At 40.2% G+C, this 18,135-nt stretch overlaps 1 protein-coding gene across 5 annotated transcripts; it reads right to left on the bottom strand.

Annotated features, from left to right (window-relative positions):
- Positions 1 to 1,407: 1,407 nt before the first annotated feature.
- On the bottom strand, positions 1,408 to 17,991 carry smarcal1 (SWI/SNF related, matrix associated, actin dependent regulator of chromatin, subfamily a-like 1). Of its 5 annotated transcripts, XM_061692318.1 has the most exons (18): positions 17,839 to 17,991; positions 17,482 to 17,742; positions 14,931 to 15,258; positions 12,969 to 13,019; positions 12,622 to 12,882; positions 11,861 to 11,911; positions 11,601 to 11,784; positions 10,461 to 10,611; positions 8,470 to 8,631; positions 8,303 to 8,368; positions 7,480 to 7,620; positions 6,908 to 7,126; positions 6,727 to 6,797; positions 5,483 to 5,585; positions 4,049 to 4,231; positions 2,803 to 2,903; positions 2,633 to 2,729; positions 1,410 to 2,175 (listed from the first exon to the last, which is right to left on the bottom strand). In XM_061692318.1, the coding sequence occupies exons 2-18, from the start codon at positions 17,683 to 17,685 to the stop codon at positions 2,050 to 2,052; spliced, it is 2,499 nt and encodes an 832-aa protein (XP_061548302.1). In that variant the 5' UTR covers positions 17,686 to 17,742; positions 17,839 to 17,991; the 3' UTR covers positions 1,410 to 2,049. The 5 variants fall into 5 exon arrangements, 4 of the variants coding, with proteins under 4 accessions (XP_061548303.1, XP_061548302.1, XP_061548301.1 ...); XM_061692317.1 differs by having other exon boundaries at positions 17,482 to 17,991; XM_061692319.1 differs by lacking the exon at positions 4,049 to 4,231 and having other exon boundaries at positions 1,408 to 2,175; positions 17,482 to 17,991.
- Between the last annotated feature and the right edge of the window lie 144 nt (positions 17,992 to 18,135).

The raw sequence follows: 18,135 nt of genomic DNA on the forward strand, positions 1-18,135 counted from the left end.
TCGCAACACATGTAGACAGACTATAACAATACTCACAGGAATACATTCTTTACCCATTGCGAAAAATGACATTACGACAGCTTACGGAGTGAGTGGTGAATCTCTTCTTCGTGTCACTATTTATTATACTGCCCCCAGGTGGCCAGGGCACACACACCAGAAGAAAAAACAATGTCAATTGAATTGAAGCAAAATGTGTAAAAAAAAAGCTTTTTCTTTACATCCTATGTTATTACACATTACAATTTCTTTTTTTTTTTTTTGGGAGGGGGGGGCTGAAACAGATTAATGGCATTTCCATTAATTTTAATGGGGAATGATGATTTGAGATGAGTCATGAGTATCTCAAGGATCCACTGTCCACTTTACACCCTGTATTGCTTGTCTTACTGAAATTAGCCCATTTGAAGAGGTTGGCCCTGTCTCATGCAAGTGAGCGACTCTTTACCCCATCCCGTATACTGCTCAACCAAGGCAGCACTTCATACGCTACACTTTGTGTATGTGACACACACTACCCCCACCTGCCACTTAAGGGGCTCGCTGTAATTCTTTCCAGTAATACTACAGCGTAAAATTGAAAGCTGTCCATGTGACCTCTGTGTCTTCTCATGTCAGTGGACCAAGTGTGATGATGATCCTGGAAAAGGAAAATGCAGTGGAGGAGTGGAGGGCCGCCATGGGTCCCACAGATCCCGACCGGGCAAAGGCGGAGTTCCCCGACTCTTTGAGGGCCCGCTTGGCCCCCGATGTCCTCCGCAACTCCGTGCATGGCTCCTCAAGCCAGAAGCGCGCCCAGGAGGAGATCCAGTTCATCTTTGGTGAACAAACCGGGATCACTGACACTTCAGGTAATAACATGACGTGCCTGTCACACAACTGCTATAACCTAATATTTATTAGGGCTTGTTTTCAATTGTTTAAATTTGTACCTTCTTGCATGCAGATAAAAACACAAATGAAGCCACACTGGATAAACAAAAGCAACAATATGAAGGTATCCATAAAGCAATACCTTCATAAAAGCATCATATATTAACTTAAAATTGGTATAATTCCATTGCAATTTAATCTTTTAAAATGAATGGTAATTATATTTATAAGGCTTACAATGCATATTTTGTTGTTATAATTCTAACAATTTACAGTATCAATTATCTTATCTAAATTCAATTTAAAATGTAATTTAAACATCATGTAAAATTGAATTTCTTTTGAATTAATTTATTGTATCAGTTTAAAAAAAATTCTAATTCATTCTAGAAACAAAAAAATACAATATACAATGTGAATATATGTAATAGTGATATTTGTGAATTGTATTTACGAAACATTTATAACTTATACAATAAATTGTTATAATTTGAAAAACAGTCAAAAATAGAAATGCATACATTTGGACTATTACCAATTTTAATACCAATTGAATGTAATAATTAATTTACTGTTAGGTAAAATTAAAAAAATAGTTGCCTCACCCTTTCACTGAATTTTACTTGGACCCAATTAACACAGAAAATGTGGCCAGAATGTCACCTACCAAAAATGTTTAATAATTCATTATTATTAATATTTTAAATAATAAATCCCTGAATATACAACTAATGGAGAACTAATGGAGAATTCTACAAGACAACCATACTCAGTTTTCATTGACACCGTTAGAGATGTATTCAAGTAACAATGTTTATTATTCTGCTTGAAGTGTGCAGTGTCGCTAGTATTCAAAAACGTACGATGATAAAATGACCTCATTGTTTTCTCCTTCATACTTAGGCGACACACATGAATCAAATCTTCACGGTCCACCCAAATAAGTGAAAGAAGGTCCAGAGTTGTCATACTGATCATCATTGGAACACAACCTAAATATGGCTCTTGATCATGTTTCCCCGTATAGAAGCAAACGTGGACAACGAATTGTCAAGTTGCAGTATTCAGTCTCCCATCCAGTCTTTACTTACTATACACATTTAGTATTTTCCCCAGTGAGTAAAAAGATGCATCTGTAAGTCTTTATCTGTCATGATGGTTTGTGCTGAAAACTAGTCAAATTAACATTTTTTCCCCCTTTAACATAAAAGTTGAATCTTCTGACTGGCCTCCTGTGTCCGCGTCGTCATCCTCATTGAAAGACCTCGCGAACATCTCCGCGATGCTCCTCTGACTGGGATCCTACATTCAAATAAGAATGTTATACACTGGATCCAAGATGAACCCCCACAGCCCTTCCAAAATAACTCTGTAGCGCCCCCTGGAAAGTTAGAAAATAATAGCCCCCACCCCCCGACTTCCAATTGGTATCAGTTTTGCTGCCAGAAATGATCCAGTTTCACTTTAATGGTCCCAAAATCTTTATTTACTACAAATGTATCTATCTATCTATCTTCCTTCATCTAGCTTCGTCAGCGACATATAGTGACAGCCAATAGATGGCCGTTTTATATAAAATATGTGACTTGCCTCGATAAGTTAAGTAGGGGGTAGACGTATCTAGTCCTACCCTTTAGTCTCTAAATAGTGGTTAACATAATACAATAAAAGGTTATTCATATACAAGTTTGTTTTTCAGTTTAAAGGTCATTTTTCATCACAGCTTGCATTTTTAAGTTCTCTCTATTAGAGGTACTACCTTCGAGTGGAACTGAGCTGTCACCGCGTTGGCTGAGAGGTTTGACTCGGACAGGCCGACCTGCTCCAAAACTTGCATTTTTTCCTGGATCATCGGCCTGTGTGGAAAAACGCATCCGAATTCCCTCACGCTCCACTAAGCACGCTGCTGATGGTTGTAGTTATACATACCACAGGTGATCATCAACTGTTCCCTTGGCGACCAAATAGTGAATGTTCACGTTGTTGGTTTGACCGATGCGATGGACCCTGTCTTCAGCCTGGATAAGAACCTGCCGCGCACAAATACATTGGTACCTTCACTTTCGAGTGTCCCAACTTACAAGTTTTTCCAAGTTATGAGTCATTCCTTGGTCAATTTTTGGGGCTTCTGTTGCAAGCCAAAATGTTAGTTATGAGCAAGCTTTACATACGCAGCCGCTTGAGTGACGTTAAAAAAAAGAGCAATTACAGTTCTTTCCCCCCAAAAAAACAAAAAACTAATCAGGCATTTAACAGTTTTAGTTGTACTGTGTGTGGTGTGCTCCGATAATCAACACAGAACACAACGTACACAAAGATACTGTTCCACCACTGATCTTGAATCAGCCAAGACCAAAATCTCACGTGATCAGACGTGAGCTCACAAAATGGAAGACGACAAGCATAGCAACGCAACATAGAAGAGGACACACGGGAGGGGGAAAATGATGATGGCCTTGGGGTAATTTATTTATTTAATTAAATTTTAAGAAAAATCTTCAACTACAACAACCAAACAAAAAGACTGGAAAAACTTTGCGGCGACATTAAGCAAGCACTCCCGCGGTTCGCACATCTCCACGAGCTGGTCCTCCTTTTCTGAGGTTCACCAAACCTTGTTTTAAGGTGTATAAACCGTGTTACTTCACTGGTATGTTTTTATTATGAAGGCTTGATTTTAGTGGCCACCGGATATGTTTCCTGAGCGTTGCCGACGAGACAATAAAAGGGTCAACATAGACTTGCTTTGGAAAATACTTCTTGCTGTCTGGTGAACCCACTTACATAAAATATATCGTTGGACATTTTTTGTTCCTCAGTGAAATTCCGTTTCACGCCACAATTCACGGAGTCATGACTCAGGAGTAGTCGTCTTTCTCCACACAAGATGATTTTGGGTCGCAAATATTGATAATGTTTAATATTTAAGATTGTTGGCCCCGACCTGTTTCGGCTCCTATTATGCGGACAAATTCTCTCAACACACCTTAGACCAAAGGATAATCTTATAAGACATATATGATAGTCTGGCATTTGTCACCCTCGGTCGCCAACGGGCAAAATCGTGACAAAAACGGCCAAATTATCATTGTGTGTGTACCGGGCCCATGTCAAGGTACCACTATATTCAATGACAAATAAGAACATTTGAGGTATCATTCTCATCAGTCCTTACTCCGGGGTTCCAGAACAGTTCGGCGAAGATGACCAGGTCGGCGGCGTGGAGCGTCAGGCCCATGTTGGCGGCGGTGATGGACAGGACGGCCACGCACATCTTGCCCGAATACTGAAACTTGTCGCATAGATGCTGGCGCTCACTCGACGGCGTGGAGCCGTCGATGCGAATGAACGAGACGTCCTGTTGAAAACGTCACACTGCAGAAGCGCGCAAGAACAACCCACACAACACGCTTAGGAGTATGTCACTAAAAGTGAGACGAAAGAAGTATTGGGCCATGCTGAAAAGTGCAAGAAAAAACATCTTTTAAAACAATTGGATCTTTTTTTCCCCTCTGAATATTTCAACTTCATTCTCACCAAGGTATGTTTTTCTTCTTGTAATATTACAACTTAACATAAGAAAAAAGACAACTTTATTTTCATAAATGTACAACTCTATGCTCTTATTACAACTTTACTCTTGTAGGAAAATATATACAGGACTTTTCCCCCCATGCTATCACACTTATGAAAAAACATTCATAATTTTATGCAAGTCTTTGTCTCAGAAATATCTCAGAATAAGTTTTCCCACTTCCTGTAACATATAAATTACTGAGTTTGAATGAATTAAAAATAACTAAGGAATTGTACTTTTTTCCCCCCTTGTAATATCGCAATTGTAGTTTGGTAAGATGCTTACTTTTTCTTGTAATAAAAATACAGTCGCATTTGGATTTTTTCCTCGTAAGACTTTGTTCTTGTATTATCACAACATAATTTTTGTAAAATTACCACTTTATTATCCTAAAAATCTTTTACTTTTTTACACATTACACAGATTACACATATACTCAAACTATTCCTCATAAAATTGTCTTCCCACTTTATTGTTGTATTACTGATGATGTAGGTAGTGTGGTTTCAGTTCCCACTCAGTGTGAATGTGAATGGTTGTCTGTCTCTGTATGTGCCCTGTGATTGACTGGTGTTCAGTCCGGGGTGGAGTCGGATATTCGGCCAAAGTTAACTGGGATAGGCTCCAGCTCCCTGTGACCTTTAACAGGATAAGCGGAAAAGAAAAACGATTGATGTTTCTTTTCCGTGTGGCACTTTTTACTGTCCGGCACTTAAATATTTAATGTGATGATGGTTCAGACAGCTTTGGAAAATTCCGCTTGCAGTGTAAGTTAATGGGGTGACCTTCAGTGCTCTTTCCCGGAGTGAAGAAAATCATGCCTAGTTTTCTTTAAGCTTGTACTAAGATGATAACGGGGCACTGTGTTATGGCTTCATGGAGAGTTGGGGGCTATCACTCGAATTGAATGAACTTCTCCCACCATCGCTGCCAATTTAACCCCAATCATACACTCCTTAAACGCTGTCTGAGCGCAATACAATACCACTCTCTTCTTTTCCTGACCGCCAACCATTTACTTTTCTTACTCACCTTTTTAACTAGTTCACTAGTGATGTGATCCAAGACTAACTTGTGATGGGCAAACACAAGGAACTTCTCCCTCCCACACTCGAGCATGTCTTTGATGTACTCCCTGTCAGTGGTGGAAGAAAAACTATATTTACTGCAAGTACTCATTTTCTTTACATGGCTTATTGTGAGAAATCATTAACACGATCAGCATCTTCACATAAATTAATCTAATTCATTATTAATAATAAAATATAAGGTAATTTGAGTAAGTGTTTTATTTCTGAAGTGTGAAACAAAACATTTAGCCCTACTCATTAATCAGGACCCAAAAAGTCTCAACAAGGTTGGTGACCCCTGAGCTACGGCATCTTACAGACCTTTGGAAAGCTGATTTTGAGCATACATAAGTATCTTTTTTTTTTTTTTTTTTTAAGGATAATAATGGCCTCAATCGGGAAGTCAATGGGTAAATGTCTCCATGTTGAAACAGCCACGGTTAAAGTGCGCTTTTCAAAGTTACTGACCATTTTAAAATGTAGTCATTCAAAGCAGTAAAGGCAATCCTTATTGGCAGAGCAAATAGTGGTGGCCCACTGAAATGCACTGCATTTTAAAATGGTGAACCCAAAAGTGCATATTTGTAAAGACATTAACTGCTTCATAAAAATCATGAGAATTTGCGTGTTGCCCTTCAAGCTCTGCGGATACAAGTGAAAAAAATTATCCTAAATACTCATTAAACCCATGACACTCTTGTCTTTATACAATCGTAATAACGATTTTAGACATGCAATAGTTCTGACACATTCACAAATTCATACTTATTCACGCATACTTTAGAAATAATTTATTTTGCTGCCGGCTATTGTGTGAATGCAATATGGCTGCCTCATCCTGGCACTTCAGCTTACAGATCCCCCTGGTGTATTGCAACATGAGGCTCTCTCCAGTGGCATGAACGGTAAAGACAGCTTGAGTGACAAAGAACGACAGTTTGTAAAAGAACCACAAAAAAAAGGAACCCTGAAGACATAAAGACGCATTTGTGTGATTTGCATCTTCAGAAACCATGTTGCAAATCATCGACCGAACAATAAAGGGAGTAAAAGATTGAAAAATATTACTTTCCAATATTTTACTTCTTAGAAACAATCACAAACTTTTACATACGAGTAAAATTAATTGATTTTCAAAGGTAAATTCAGTGGGCCATGTCTTTCCCGCTATTGAGCAAAGTATATGAAAATGACCCGTATACGCACGTAATGGCTTGCAACTTGGCTTCAGCTGTGTGGTTGTAAAAAATGAGGAGGACTTCTTTTTCATTCCTTTTCTGAAATGGAGCCAAAAAACAGTTGTTGCAACTTTTTCAACAAAAATAATTGCTTGTATTTTAAATCACTGAGGAGAGAAGGAATACTAGCGCAGAGTGGACTAACTCACATTTTGATGTCCCCTGGCTAACTCCATGGCGGCGGCAGACAGAGCCGCTTTGGTTCGGTTGCTGATTCCATCGATCGTCACCGTGACAACCTTGCGTTGTTTGGAGGGTAGCTGGGAGAGGACGTCGGACTTCAGGCGCCGCAGCATCAGACACTCGGACAGCAGCAGCTTTAGTTCGCCGAGATGGGAGGAGCCAGAGTAGTCCCAACCCCAGGCCAGCTGGATGAAATGATTGAAAGCGGGGTACACACATACTATTAATTGGGTGATATTTGAGCATTTTTCCTCCCCAATCTGCACGGAAAAACAGTCGGGCTGACCATCGTAAATCTTAAATCGGTTCAATATTTAGGATGCAAATCCTAAAGTGTGTGGTCAACAAGTTCAGCTGAACCATGGAGTCCACTGCGCTGGTCATCTAAGAGTACACCACACACTACAAGAGAAGTAACACACTGATTTCTATGACTGATCGGCAATAGTGCGAGCTTCAGTCCTCTTTTGAGCAAGAAAGATGAAACTCAAAGCATTTAAAATAACCCACAATTCTCTATTAGCGGCTAAGTAGTTACCTGTTTGGCACCGCAGTAGCGCAGCCCAAACTCGTGGAATCGTGGGAAGAGTGTGGGTCTGACAGCTAGGATCTGCGTGTAGAGCTCAGCGGGTCTGGACATGGCAGGGGTCCCCGACAGGAGAATGACCCTCTTTGCTGTCTGAGGGTACGAAGAAGACAAAGTTTTAAAAAATATTTAAAAATAAATTCATTGCATCAAATCCATCCCTATTTAGTATATCCATCCATCCATTTTCTGAGCCGCTTATCCTCACTAGGGTCGCGAGCGAGGCGGGGTACACCCTGAACTGGTCGCCAGCCAATCGCTGGGCACATATAAACAAACAACCATTCACGCTCATATTCATACCTATGGACAATTTAGAGTATTCAATTAACCTACATAGGAAACTGGAGTACCTGGAGAAAACCCACGCAGACACGGGGAGAACATGCAAACTCCACACAGGCGAGGCCGGATTTGAACCCGGGTCCTCAGAACTGTGAGGCAGATGTGCTAACCAACCATGCGGCCCTATATAGTATGATATATTTTAGTTAGCAAATTATACAATTTAAATTAAATGTTGGCAGAATAAATACATTTAGTCAAACGCACATTACTGTTCACTCTAATAAATGTAATTAATACAATTAAACATCTTCAATAAAAAATATAGAATCACATTCATTCAGTCAAATTCCCAACCCTTTGTAGTTGAATAAATGTAGATAATAAAATAAAATATTTAAAATTAAATTTCAATAGTGCAGGTGTACCTAATGGAGTGTATAAACCGAACCTGTTCACTGTAAGTGATGAAAAGATAAAAGCGAAGCACCTTTAATAGCGGCAAAGCAGCTTTACAACGAGCCGTCTTTATGTTCTTTAGGAAGTGAGACTCATCCTGCACAGAAAGGGGGGTGGGGGGGGGGGGGGGAATTCAAATCGATATATTCAATTGAATACAAAAAATATATTCTAAAAAATATGAGTGATCAAACTGACCATGATCAGGACGTTAAAGGGATTCCCTGGCAGTTGTTTGTCCATTCTGCTGAGGAGGTCGTAGCTGATGATGTTGACCAGCCCTGCCCGCAGGTTGTCTTTGGCCTTCACCACCACGTTGATGCTGTCGGGACTCAACGATGGGAGCCAGCGACGGAAGGACTGTTGGACAAAGGTGTACATTAGTTCCTCAAATAGTGCCGGCCTTTTAATAAGGGCCTGCTGAGACCTTTTGAACTCTGCTGCTAAACAAAACAGCAGCAACAAAGGAGGCACGTCTCTCAGATGAATTAAAGTGTGGAGCTCGCTAAAGTGCAGTTTTAAAGGTGAGTTTAGCTTCTGTACCATAATTCCTTATAAGTAGCTGGGGGCGGTTATTTACTCAACTGCAGATGAGGGAGCCATTTTTAGAATAGCAATCATAAACTAATAAGGTGTGGAACATAAACAAGGACACACACAACATTGCGGAGTGATCACATTAGACTCGACCAGAACAAAACTCACCATGAAAGATGCCACAAAACGTAAGATTGTTAATACTGCACATGGAACTCATTTACAACATCCAGGAAGACTCCACACTTTAATTCCTTTGTGAGACTCACTTTATTATGATAGGTGCTGCTGTTTTGGTTGGCAACTGCATTTAAATAAAGTTAGCAGTTAATCATGTAATTGTGAACAGTAGCGTCTATGAACTGAGATGATTTGCGACTATGAACTGAGATGATTTCAGTTGCTACCCTTTTATCGTGGGGGGGGGGGGGGGGGTGCATCTATTTGAAGGTGTTTGGCATAAACACACATTGAAAGGAACAAGCTGTCTATTAGAGGGAGAGTCACTATTTGATGAATTGCAATATATTATTAGTATCAAATAATCCATTCTGTGGCCAAATTGTGCTGACCCTTAGTTGACTTGCGCTATTTCTCCTGTCCCCTCCACATCAAGTCATGATGATGCCGTGCTTGTGCTTGGCGGCTGATTTGGCCAAAGGCGCACAGCTAAGATAAGACCCAAGTCAATCGGGACCATATCATTTGACTTTACTCCCTGCAGCAATTCCAACTCCTGATTGGGAATGTGCTTGATAGCCATTTACAGAGCAAGCTGAGGGGGTCTTGTCAGCTGTCTGAATACCGGCACATCGAAAAATGCCATGCCAGTGATTTTTTTTTTTATTGCTGCTTGGAGATAAGCACAGAAGTGTTTCGGTGGGGAGCAAAAAAAATAAGGACCATGGAGAGTTGTTGTTTTTTTTTTTTCACTTGAAAAAAGTCAGTCCATAGAGACCCCCCTCACCCCAAAAGTAACTTAAATGGGGTACATCTTAATCAATTTTGTTTAAATGTGAGCGATCGCACAGGACAAGGAATACAATAATCTGAAAGTATGCGTTTAGTGTAGGAGCTGAACTGATTAGTCAACTAGTCGGCAAGTCGATTTTACTACTCCGCTTCGACGTTTAACACTTGACTAATTACTAGTCAGGTTTTTGGCATCTCATCTTCTAATCGGACAATTTACAGAAGACTTTCCACTCGCCCGTCTGCTGCCGTCGCCGAACTATAACGCTGCGTGGAGCAGCAAATGTCCGGCCAGAAAGAAAATTGTCGGCCCGACCGTTTTCCAAATATTAGAGCGGAAAAACACTATTAACATTCCCCGCACCACAGGATAACCATTCAGGATGATCTTTTAGACACATCTGACAATTGAGATTTTGCTGGCTTTGATCAAACGGTGAAAAAATTCTCAGATTCAGTATATTTGTACCCTATTTTAGGAACAGATGCTTGGATGGATGAAGGAAATAATACAGCAACCTTCTCAACAGGAGATAAAGCCTTAAAAGTCCAGTAATTCCTGTTGGCATTATATTAACTTCCCCAAAAAGGCTTTCAACCAGGCCAGAATGATAAAGTACAGCGCATAAACTCACACTTAACCCTATTTTCTCCCAGAGGTGGAGTCATATTCTTTTTACCTCTGCCCAGGTAAAGCGCACAGAGGACGGAGCCACCACGAGCACGGGCCACTCCTTCCTGTAGTAGGCAGCGATGCAGATGGCCTGCACGGTTTTCCCCAGACCCATGTCGTCAGCCAGGAGCAGGCGGCCCTGTTTAGACACCGCATAACTGCAAAGACACAGTTGAGATGCTGAGGCATTTCATGAAACTGGAAAGTCAGACATTTCTGACCTCCAATCTGGAATCCACTGAAAACTGTGAGCGAGTCACAAACGTAACGAAAAAGGAACACCATCATCTTTGGGCTGCGTCTGAGCATTAGAAGAAAAAAAAGTATATATTTTCCATGAAATTGGGTTTCTTACAAAAAAAAAATTATCTTTCATATAATTTTTAAAATGTACAGCCAGAAATTTGATGAACATATGTGCACAATTAGCTAGTTAATTTAATAATATAAAAGCCATGAATGTAGTCATTTTATAAATATTTATATTTATTCTACGGGTGGTAATTTATCGCATTAATCACGATTAATTAATTATAAACAATTAGTTTAAATAATAACGCGTTTTAATCACTTTCTGTGTTCAAACTATCAGTGCACGACACTGATGCACACGTCAGAGCTCGGCTACCAAAATGGAGGAATTGGATGAAACAGCGTTGCTGGGACTCATGGGAGGGAAATTTCATTTAAAAAAAAAGAACTACCTGGTGGAAGCCTTGAGAAGCGTGGTTTGTGTCGAGCTATTTGTGTAAAAAAGAATAATAAAACCTATAAATGCATATTTTGGACATTTTTCTTAAAATATACTTAACATATACTGAAATGAATTAACTTAATACTACGAGGAGTACGTCTAGCAATTTTATAAATATTTGGATTCATTTGATTGTAAAATGTGATTAAAAATAAAACGACTTTATTACCTTTATTTACATATGATCTATATGTTGTGGACATTCTTAAAAGAACATTTTATTCATATGCTTAAATTTTACATACCAAAACAGCCTAATTATAGCTAATATATATTTTTAAATATTAGGTTATGTGTGAATACATGAAATATTACTACATTAGAAATTATTCAGAATTTCGTCAGATACGGCTAATCCAAATGGAGCGTTAATGGTCGTCCACAAGCACCTACTTGACTCCTTCCATCTGGAAGGGCATGAGGCTGCTTGTGATCGCGGGTTCGACGCAGGATAGGTCGGCCTCAGGGATGTCCGAGTTCCTGGCTTGAGTCTCCTCAAAGCTGGCAGAGAAAGACTGGACCACCGCCCGAGGAAGAGGCTCCACCTCCACGGCTGCTATCCCACCGAGGAGCCCCACTGAGAATGGAAGGTGGTGCGGTTACACAAGATGACAAACGGCAACAGGGGGATAAATCCAATCGGCAAAACTCACTGAGTCTCTTGTAGTCCTGCAGTGAAAAGCTCCACTTCCTTGTTTTCATGTCTGAAAGAATGTAATGATGAGAGGTCAGATTTACACTGCAGGTCCAAGTGCCCAATCCTAATTTATTGTCAAGAGCCAATTATTTAACTATTTCCAGGTGAACTGGACATATGTGGAACACACGAAACATACACGCATAGCCAAACTGCACATAGTAACTGCACAAGTATCAACATGAAAGTAAATATCAATTCATAAAATTAAACATTAAATAGCATTTCGTTGGCCTGGGCTGACTCTCGACCACGTTGATTTTATTGAGTGTAACCTGCACATTGCTCTACTTTAGTCTTCAGCTGCTTTGCTTATTTACTGAGGCACACACCACAAAAGCAGAATATTAGACCAGATTTAATTATCTATGCTTTCACTATAGTTTCGGTTTAAAAAGGGTGTGTTAATATTGTCGTGTTGTTTGTGCAGTGTATTTCGATGACATCAAGGTCGCATTGACGTGTTATATCCGGTCTGTGCGTTTATGATGCACTGATATATATCGAAAACGTATCTGTTTTGTTTACTGTACCCACATTTGAAACAAGGCTGATATCCAATTCCTTGTGTTTTTTTTCCCTTTATGCTGCCTTGACGCATATCACAATCGTGCCACTTGAGAACCAAAAATCTGAATTGTGTCACTTAAACCATTCAGGTTAACCCCAGCCATAGAACTATCAAATACACCCATGATACTAATCTCAAGATGGTACCGTAGGTTTTTGTCGGCATTTGCTTGAATGCTGCAATAACGTCGACATGGTAACCGATATCAATCTCAAATCTGGAGGGCGACACCAGGACGCACTGGCCCTGGACCTCGGCCCCCGGTTTCTGCCAGCCGTTGCACAGCTTCAGCAGAGCGGTCAGCGCCGAGCCATCTTGAGCTCGGCTGGTCACCGCCGCCATGTCCAACGACTCCGCCCCTTCCAGGGGCCTCAAAGACACCGAGGCGATGGACGCCACTTGGGTCACTGCAGCGGGGTCAAGAAACCACACGTCAGAACGGAGCAGCTGCATGTGCATGAAATGTTAAACGCTGCTGAAAAATTTAACATACTTAGCTGTTGGTAGTCCTCCATGCTGAAGTTCCACGCCTTGTTGGCAGGGTCTAAAGCATAATAAACAGGGAGTCATCAGTTTACAATGGATTTCTGTTGCTACAGCGGTGACGCAATCAGAATTTGTAAATAAGTCAGAATGCACCATCAATAACACAGCAGTAAAGATTACCATAAATATTTTTTATGAAAAACTATTTTAGGCCATAAATATGAAGCAATCAAATGAAAAAGTTTCAGTGCAGAGGTAACTGAGCGTGGCTTCTTCCACTATCAGTGCCAATATTGTACATTTTTTTACAGTACTTGGAAAAATGCACTGATTCTACACACCGATGGCACTTCACCAGATTGACATATATCTTCCAGGCCTGAACCATGTCGGATGTGTGGAGATAGGTAAACATAGATGGATAAGGTAAACACAGGTGAAAAAATATTTAGCAGACTGCAAATTATGCGCTGCTCGGGTGGGGGCTGCGAGATATCGAGTAAAGAGAAGTAGTCTATTTTTTTAAGTGTGTGTGTGTGAGTGAATATTGCTTTTGTGACCATAATTTCCCTCACAGGATAAACAAAATCTATATTATTTTCTTACCATTGGTCTAAAAGTGCAAAAAAGTAGTTGCAAATGTTTGTGACAGAAATCTGAAAAGCAATATGAAAATTCTGTTGTAAAATGTTCAATACGCACATTAGACCTTCCTGGTATGTAGCCGCCCAAGTGGTTGGTACCACTAATTATTTTCATATAAAAAGCTGCACTGGACAGATGTCCATATTGCTGAGTGTGGGCATTATAAGTCGGATTTATGTGACCACAAAGAGTATTTGGATGTCAGCTCAGAGCCAAGGATTACGTTAGGCAACATATGTCAGCTTTTGGCCTGGTGTCACTAGCAGGTGGCTTGCGTATCATAAAAAAATAAATATGAGCGGTCGCAATGTCCAATTTGTATTTATGTGCCGTACTTGCATGGCCACAATGATCAATCTACAGTGACCATATGTTTTAATATTATTAAAAAAGAAGACCACAACATTAACACAACAATCATAAACAGTGTCCAACTTTTTAGCTTAGCTACTGTATATGGAGTCAGTTTAGGGCATATAGCCGCAAATCATCATCAAACAATATAGATGCCGAATACTTACATTTTGCTTAAGATTTAATGTATTGTAAAAATATGCTAATTTAGCTTTACAGCAGCGTATCATTTTAGAGTCAAATGTATTTATTTTACAAATGGGTAAAACAATCATTAATCGTGAAGAATTCTTTTGAACGTGTGCATTTGATTGTTGATAAATGGCATCTTAAAGCAATTGAGACCAAATGAAGTGGACTGCAGTACTTGGCAGCATCCACTAGAGGCACTGAAGATTCAGTCTCAACTACCTGGTTGTCTAAAGAAGAAGAAATGACTTCCGCTATGGGGAAGTTGAACAACAACTACACTGTGGCACAGCTCCTCCAGACAGGATTATTTTGCTCAATGCAACACTCGCACCAAACAGGATTTAAGAAAATACAGAAGAATATGCTAACATTCTTTCCAACATATAGTTTGGATGTTATCTTTTTCTGATATTTACATTTGTTTGATGATCTTGAACATTAAAATGGGGAAACTATGCAAAAAAAAACAATAATAATACAATTTTAAAAAGAATTTGACAAGGTAGCAAATATACTTTTTCACAGCACTGTATGCGACTTGAGTGGCGCCATCAGAGTGGTATGTATTTTTTAAATAGTTTATTGTAGTTGTAATTTGTGGCGGCGTTTTACTGCACTGCGTCACTCAGAGCTCTCACTGATAACATAAGGGGATTGAAATATCAGAAAGAGTATCATGCAATTCAGGTATACGCCACTTCAAATGACAAGCACTATACTGAAGTGTGTTGTGGGTGTGTATGCTTAAGCTTTACAATCCACTTAACCGAATACTTACCGTATGTCTTGGATGGGATGGATTTAAAAGCAGCGATGAGCTCTGCATGATACCCCACCTCCACCCTGAAGCGTCCGTCAGTGTGCGGCACACATTTGCCCCAAGTGGATATAGCAGGCTTCTTAGCAGGCACGACCTTTAATGTTGTACAGTCTGAGGTGGGTTTGTTTGGTTGTTTATAGAAGGAGCCCAGTGCTGCACAGCTGGGAGAGGGCTGCTTACAACTGAGCTGAGCTGGCTTTGTACTGCTAGTGCTGCTGTCAGTGCACGTCAAAGGCTGGTTGACGTGTTGACGCTTGGCTGGAGGAGGGTCATCTCTGGCCGAAGTCTACAAAGAAAGACAGCATCGAATTAGTCTTCACGAGGCAACCCAGGATGGAAGTACAAAGGAGTACTCACGCCACATTGAAGAAAAAAAAAAAAATAGAATTACACTAGGAGATTAGAGTTGTAATATTGTATAGTTGTATATTTTTTAAATAGTTATATATTTTGAAATAAAGTGGCAATATTATGAAATTGAAGTTATTTTCAAGATTACATTTGTAATATGAGAATAAAAATGTATATGTGACAAAAAAGGTGTATGAGATCAAGTCCGAAAACCTCTAGTTGTTTTTAAAGTATAATATATACTATATATATATATATAGTATATATTATATAAAGTAAAATATATACTTTTTCTTCTTCTAATGCTCAATAGTAGTCTAATCTAAAAAAAATCTATAACTTTTATCTCCAATAGACACTATTTTTTTCCTCCAAAATATTCTCATTCATTGAGACTTTACTCTCAAAAACTCAACCTTTTTCTCAAAAATCCATCTTTATTCTCATATTTACAACTATAATCTCATAAAACCCGCCTCAAAAGCAATTTTATTCCTTGGCTTTGAACGCAACATGAGCTTCTGCCCTTGCTGTGTCATATTATTTTATTTATTTTACAGTTTAAACCTTATTGTTTTGGTTCTAAATGTTAAATTGTCTTGTTTGAGTTGTTTTTGTGGACAGCACTTTGTTGCAACTGAGGGTGTTCTTAAAGTGCTATATAAAGAAAATTGAGTTGAGTAAAAGAACTTTCATCTCGAAATTATCATTTTTATTGTCCTGTTCGGCTGTTAGGTCAAGCAGAATGGAGGATCTGTAACCCTTTTATGCCGGAACAGTTTTACTGTGTCACAGTGGAGTTTTTAAGCTTCCGCTGTGGTTTCTTATTGTTATAATTGAAGTTTGTTGAGAATCAGTCGTACAGAACAACGTTTCTAGAGGGGAGAGAGAAACGAAGACAAAAGACAAAGCACTAATTGTAAACAGGATGAGAAAAGTAAGTCATTACATCATGTACAACAATGAAACATTAAATATGAGTGTTGCATGGGGCTGTGGTGCTACACCGTGTGAGGGAAGGACAGGACAAGCGAGAACAGGACAAGAACAGGAGAAGAAGCATGCAGGACAAGGGTCGTGAACCCGGCTGTACAACTGAAGTGGGATGGGATTGACTACGTAAATTATGAAAGTCTATAGGACGAGAGCGTGACTGAGGGGATACACAAGCAATTTGCATATTCATGTGTTATTTGTCACCATAAGTGAGTGGCCCCACACCCAGTGAAAGAGTTCCCTGAGGACACATGCAAGTGAATTCACTCCGTATTAGATTCACGAAGACTGACAGAACTGTCCTGTAATCGCTGTGCCCGCACCGAGGAGGCTGAGGAGCCCACCCAATCAATCGAGGGCCGGGATCGGGCTCCTGGGTCCATCCGAGAGCAGCCCGGTGGACAGGAACACCTCCCACACCAAGGGAGCCAGGGCAGTCGACCGGCCCCACTGAGGCGCCCAGACAACTGGCCACCCGGTAGGGGCCGCAGGGACCCAATGTCACCCCCCAGCCACCCCCCTCCCCCCACATGCCCTCTCAGGAGAGCCAGACGCCCCCCCCCTGCAGGGCCCGTGATGCAGCCAGTCCCCTCCCAGGCCGCAGGTGGGAGCGTATCCTTTGTTTGTTGGAAAGGAGGGCGGATAGGGCCCCCCGACAAGGGAACGATAAGGGGGGATAAGTGAGAACGCACCTCCCCCCTGTTACTATATCATTGGAACTGTATTATATACATGTATTATATACTTTTTCATTGTAAAAAAATCTATTACTTTTAATCTGAGAATATTTTACTTTTTTCTCCAAAAATACAACCTTATTCTCATAACATTAATCTCGAAAACACAACTTTCTCAAAAATTCTGCAAAATTACAACTTTAACGTTGAAAATATACCACTTGTTTCTTGATAATTCTCCACTTTATTTTTCTAACTGGAAAATATACTTTATTCTCATGAAAGTACAACTTTAATCATTTAATCGTTTGCTCATAAAAGTCTGACTTAAATCTAAAAAAAAAACATACTTGAATCTGAAAATATCACTATTTCGAAAAGACACTACTTTTTTTTTTTTTCAAACTTAGTTCCCGTTTAATTACGACTTTTATCACGTGAATTTTTCTTCCCAGGGTGGGCGTAATACTCCTGAGTGTCCTCACCCATGTTGTCGTAAAGTCTCCATTGCCAAAAAGCGTGTCCTTATTGTGGTTATCGGTGATGTGTGCTTCTTTCTTGACGGGTGGAACAAACTGCTTCGGTGCCGATGTCGGGTTCTGCCCGAGCCTCTGGGCTCTCCTCTCCAAAGCTTTCCGTCTGTTCTCCTCAATCATTCGCTGCTGCTCGGCTGTCAGCGTCGTAGACATGATGGCTGGCCCCCGACTTAAGCTAGCATCGAGACAGTGGCAGCCGTCACATCTGGACTGTCAGGTGGCACACAAAGCTAACTTTAGCGTGGCTAACAACTTTAGCCAACGTGTGGGCACGAATCTCCGGTTCAAAGTATCAAAATGGCGTACCTTGATGTAAGTGAGTTTTCATTGAGTAAGATAACAATCTAAATATGCAGTAATGTCGACATAACAAGCTAACATTGGCCCGTTAGAAGCATCGTAAATCCGGAGCTTTCCGAGCTGGGAACCCTCGACGTAAAGGATATTTCCTAGTACGTATCTAGCGCGCAGGAAGTGACGTGGAATAACAACACGTGGGGAAGGCGTGTCGCAAAGGTCTGCCTGTGTTTGTATGTTTATATTCATACAAATTTAAAAGATTTGGGGGGGGAAAAAGGCCAAATAAGATTAATTATCGATCAT

This window comes from Phycodurus eques, chromosome 12 (assembly GCF_024500275.1).
Source record: "Phycodurus eques isolate BA_2022a chromosome 12, UOR_Pequ_1.1, whole genome shotgun sequence".
Taxonomy (NCBI): domain Eukaryota; kingdom Metazoa; phylum Chordata; class Actinopteri; order Syngnathiformes; family Syngnathidae; genus Phycodurus; species Phycodurus eques.

What these genes read in the sequence shown, in the direction of transcription:
- smarcal1 (XM_061692318.1), bottom strand. Translation starts at nt 17,685, where the DNA reads ATGTCTACGACGCTGACAGCCGAGCAGCAGCGAATGATTGAGGAGAAC. An exon ending in CCTTTAACGTCCTGATCATG is followed by an intron (nt 8,369 to 8,469) that starts GTCAGTTTGATC and finishes CTTTCTGTGCAG; the next exon opens with GATGAGTCTCACTTCCTAAA. An exon ending in ACAGTTGATGATCACCTGTG is followed by an intron (nt 2,730 to 2,802) that starts GTATGTATAACT and finishes TTTTCCACACAG; the next exon opens with GCCGATGATCCAGGAAAAAA.